The 4,590-nt window shown below is 47.7% G+C and overlaps 1 protein-coding gene across 1 annotated transcript; it reads left to right on the top strand.

The window, feature by feature from the left end:
• Positions 1–2,095: 2,095 nt before the first annotated feature.
• On the top strand, positions 2,096–4,590 carry LOC117843089 (WAT1-related protein At5g64700). Its single transcript, XM_034723654.2, has 7 exons — positions 2,096–2,345; positions 2,453–2,515; positions 2,989–3,105; positions 3,218–3,473; positions 3,576–3,731; positions 3,839–3,990; positions 4,105–4,590. The coding sequence occupies exons 1-7, from the start codon at positions 2,158–2,160 to the stop codon at positions 4,307–4,309; spliced, it is 1,137 nt and encodes a 378-aa protein (XP_034579545.1). The 5' UTR covers positions 2,096–2,157; the 3' UTR covers positions 4,310–4,590.

Raw genomic sequence — 4,590 nt, 5'->3', positions numbered from 1 at the left:
ACTCAATTAAGCCAAGGATGTAATAATCAATAAGTAAAAGGGAAAAAATCAAACTCAATTATATATTAAATTCAATCAAACTCATTAATTAAAATTATGGATGTAATAATTAATAAGTAGGAAAAATATAATCAAACTCAATTCTATATTACATTAAAATGACAAACATAGCATGTAATGGTTATAATATGACCATAGAATTTTATTTAAAAAAATAATCCATCTCTAGTTATTTTCTCTCTCTTCCCTCCTCTCTCTTCTAGCGTTCTAGGTCTAGATCTATATCTAGATGACAACTTAATGAAGCTAGAAATGATGGATATAAGTTGAAAAAGAAGGTTGGAATAGCACAAACTTATCTTTTATAGCCACCTCTTCCAAAGAAAATAAGAGCAAAACCTTCCTCCTTAGATTTGGTATTTTTGGAGCTTTTCCCGAGCTCCTCTCGGACAAGTTCCAAATGGAAGGTTGGCTGGGGAAGAAGCTGTTCGCGGCTTTATCTGGGCGGCATTTGTGCTGGCGAGCGCTTAGGTTGCCCGCCAGCACAGAGCCATCTGTGTTGGCGGGCACTAGCCCGGCGGCCCCGGTCACTTTTGTGCTGGCGGTGCCAATTCTGTCCGCCGGCACGCTAATTTCGACGTGCTCTGCACAAATTGTTTCTGGCATAGTGGTTGGTTATAATTGTGGTATAATCAGAATGGTAGCAATAGTTTTTTAGTGTGCTTCTTCTTCCGATTCCACTGCCCTGATTTTTGGGAACGAGATTCTCTGTAGTTGGTGCCTCTTCAATTGAGTCATTGATGATGGGACCGGGTTCACATGTCAAGGACTCAACTGTGGAGGATCCCTGTTCGATTTTTGATCGAAGGTCTAGTGCCTACTCAACAATATAAGGTAGAGGTGCAAAGATTTAGTGCGATCTGGTCTTCTATGTAATATCTTGATCTGTAGGCCGTTAGATCACTATATTTAGCCAATTGCAACTCCTCAAAGGATGCTTCTAATTTTGGCACACAAAACTCTTTTGGAATATGCAACTGTCAGAGTCGTATGCAAGTGTCATGAACAAATCATCCCAGGTTTTCAGCAACTAGTCAAGAGAGCAACTGCCATTGCCTTCAATATCACGGAACCACCTCAATTACGTTCTGCAGAATCCAAAAAGAGGACACTCTTCTCCCACTAACACTTGCCTGGCCAGGCGAGATGCATATCCTTAGTAAAGTGTAGGAGCTCTAATTGTATATTCTAGGTGCAGTCCCAACCAAATTTTTATTGCCTTCCTGATCACATCTAACCTACTCTCATTAATAGCTTTAATTTGTTGGGAACTAGGGACGACGGACGCGTACGCCACCACCATGCACCTGCATTTGCTATCCATCCAGGCAGACCACCCAGCAGGTGCACAGCACAGTTGGCGAGAACATTCAGAACCAGCACAGCCTGCACTATTTTCTGTTGCGGATGATCTCCACATACTTTCAACATGTGCCAGAGGTTTGCTTGTCCCATCGGTCACTCCCTCCCCTTGCTCCCTCTAGCTTAGTCACCTGTCATGTCATCACCCAAATATATATATGCAATGCAAACTAAACATGTCTATTAACGTTGACATGAAACAGTATGCTTAGCCTCTCTTAATGCACATTTGAGCAGCTTTGCACGCAAAGTATGTAGTGGCCTGCTTGGGGCTCCAAATGGTAACAGCTGAGCCACTAATGCTCCTACACACTGAACAAGTTGGGGCCGACTCGGATCGCTCGCTTGCTTGTCATCCTTTGTTTTCTCCTCTAATCCCCCCCACCATCAGTGGATGCTCCGATCACCCGTCACTAAGCTCCGTTCCCGTGCTCCTCGCATGCATGACTCACCCTGAGTGCCCAGCATTTCCCATCGGCCTTCGTCCTCCTCCCCCATTGGCGCACCACTGATTAGCCGAGACGGCGTACGTGGCGCACTAGCGACCGGGCTCGATGAATCGCCGGATTATCCATGTCCTGCACACCGGAACATGGCATATGCTCTTACGAGGTTCCCGTGCCGGCGCCAGCGCCTTTTGCGACGCAGTATATATAGGGTTTCGTTCCACACGTCTGAGCATTGCCTCCGAAAGCCTAAGAAGACTCTTGTAGTTGTGTAGCTACCACTGCCAATATGCTTGCCAAGATGGGTGGCAGCGCCAAGGCCTACGCTGCCGTCGTCCTCATCAGGCTCATGTACTCCGGCATGCATGTCATGAGCAAGGTGGCCTTGGATCAGGGCATGAACCCACTGGTGTTCGTGTTCTACCGGCACACCACGGCCGCGCTGGTGCTCATCCCTACTGCCTTCGTTCTCGAGAGGTCATCAGATTCCTAGCTGTGATGCCTTGATGTCTACTTTTGCCTGGTTTTGTTCTATGTTTGACTGGTGATCAGTTCTGAGATGTTGATCATCTTGTTGTGCGCAGGCGAAAAGCTAAGCCGGTGACGTTCAAGATTGGGTGGAAGATGTTCATACACGCCCTATACGGGTAAGATGGATTCTATATTCTTCTTAGATGTTCATACACGTTCAAGATTGGCTCATGCAGGATTTGGATTGCCTTGTCTGAGGAATAGTATTCTTTTAGGCTTGAAGTTTCTTATTAGCCTGAGATTTTGGAAGGCAAATACGGGATCAGGAGCTCTCCTGTTTTATCTTGTTGTATTTTAATATGTAATTATATTCTGTTTTCCATGTTTCCACAACTCTGCATTTGATTTGGTCCGGGCATATACTGCCATGGTTGCTTCAGATGCAGAGCACGCTGTCACACTCCATGCAAACAGTGCAACTGGCCTTTAGATTACTGTGTGTATATGGTTTCACTCTATTTTAAGTCACTCAGTAACTTAAGTTCTGAATAAAGCTTGCATTGCAACGCTTGGCCTGTAGTCCAATTTGTTATGCAAGAATTCAGGTGCTTCTGTCCTTAACCTGATATTTCTGATCTTTTTTTGTCAGGGTGACAGCATGTGGTGTCTTATTTAACCTTGGCCTCAACTACGCTTCTGCTACATCGTCGTCAGCACTATACAACGTCCAGCCGGTGGTCACATTCATCCTAGCCGTTATATTCGGGTAACTATAATACTAGTTGACCCCAAGACTATATCATGCAGAAAGCAAAGAGAACAAGCTATAGTTTATTCTCAGCTCATGAACTGAAGAAGAACGCTACTACCTGTGGCAGGATGGAGACTCTGAAACTGACGAGGTTCCACGGCAAAGTGAAATTCGCGGGCATCCTCTGCTGCATCGCCGGCGTCACCGTGCTGGCCTTCTACGAGGGGCCAATGTTCAGATCCTTCAACCACCACCACCTCTTTCAGAACGGCGGCAGCAGCCCCGCTGGAGCTGCAGAGACGCGCTCCAAGAAGCAATGGGTCCTGGGGATTTTTCTCATGACACTGTCCAACGTTCTAGCAGGCCTGTGGACGGTGCTCCAGGTACGCACCGCATTCGGGTTTCAGCCATGATCTTCAGACCACAATGTTGTTTGTGGAGTAGTAGCAGCAACTTTAGTTAGCTGACGCGTTCTGTTCTTTCAGGGGCCACTGATAGAGGACACCTCCAAGCTGATGAACACGACGCTCCAGATCTCGTGCGCGTCGGTCCAAGCCTTCCTCGTGGCCGTTGCAACCGAGAGGGACTTCTCCAAGTGGAAGCTGGGATGGAACGTTGGCCTCGCCGCGATAATCTACAGCGTAATGTTTCAGCTTCAGAAAAAACTGCTCAAGTTCAGAGTTCCAAACAAGTTCATATTTCAGTGCAATCCGACTGACGCTTTTCTCTGAACAAACCAAACCTGCAGGGCGTGATCGTGACGGCGCTGTCGTACTACATGCAGATGTGGACGATCGCCAAGAGGGGGCCGGTGTTCCTGGCCATGTCGATGCCGCTCACCTTCGTGTTCACCATCGTCATATCCTCCTTCATCATCGGGGACGCCGTCAGCCTAGGAAGGTACGTGCTGTGTGCACGTCCTGATCGATCAGTCACAGATGAACCCCTATTCTGCAATTTTCCTGCTGTATGAACAAATTCCTCTGACGGTACGGTGTGTTGAATCTGCTGCAGCATCTTTGCCGGGGTACTGCTGGTGGGAGGCCTGTACAACGTGTTCTGGGGGAAGAGCATCGAGGAGCGCGACGACCTGACCAAGATCAGCGCCGCCGGCGGCAGCAAACCCGGGCTGGAGCTGCCGCAGCAGCAGAACAGCAAGGCGGATGAGGAGGCGCCCCAAGTGCCGGATGACGACGATGGTGCAGAAGCAAAGGTCTGATTCACCTGTCAGCCAAACGACGTGACAGAAAAGATTGTGCCAAAGCTATTCAGGCCACTGGCTTCAATTCTCAGGGTGCCAAGAACAACAGCAGGCAGCTAGCCACCGAAACTAAATTGTGGCGTCCAAATTGATTGGGTTTAGGGTTGATGCATGATAAACCAGATGATGTCTGTTGTGCCATTGTATCTACGCGCCCCGGCACAATGTTTATCCAACCAACCGCATGAATGAATGAATAAAAAGAAAGGAAGCCTCGGTCGTCGCTTTCAGCGAGCTTC

This window comes from Setaria viridis, chromosome 2 (genome assembly GCF_005286985.2).
Source record: "Setaria viridis chromosome 2, Setaria_viridis_v4.0, whole genome shotgun sequence".
In the NCBI taxonomy this organism is placed as follows: domain Eukaryota; kingdom Viridiplantae; phylum Streptophyta; class Magnoliopsida; order Poales; family Poaceae; genus Setaria; species Setaria viridis.
The sequence above is the reverse complement of the archived record's forward strand: the minus strand, read 5'-3'. Positions and strand labels throughout refer to the sequence as shown.

Bases quoted from the DNA above. Each gene is read 5' to 3' on its own strand.
- LOC117843089 (XM_034723654.2), top strand. From the start codon at position 2,158: ATGCTTGCCAAGATGGGTGGCAGCGCCAAGGCCTACGCTGCCGTCGTC. The intron at 2,346-2,452 runs GTCATCAGATTC...TGTTGTGCGCAG, and splicing joins ACTGCCTTCGTTCTCGAGAG to GCGAAAAGCTAAGCCGGTGA. The intron at 2,516-2,988 runs GTAAGATGGATT...TTTTTTTGTCAG, and splicing joins TTCATACACGCCCTATACGG to GGTGACAGCATGTGGTGTCT.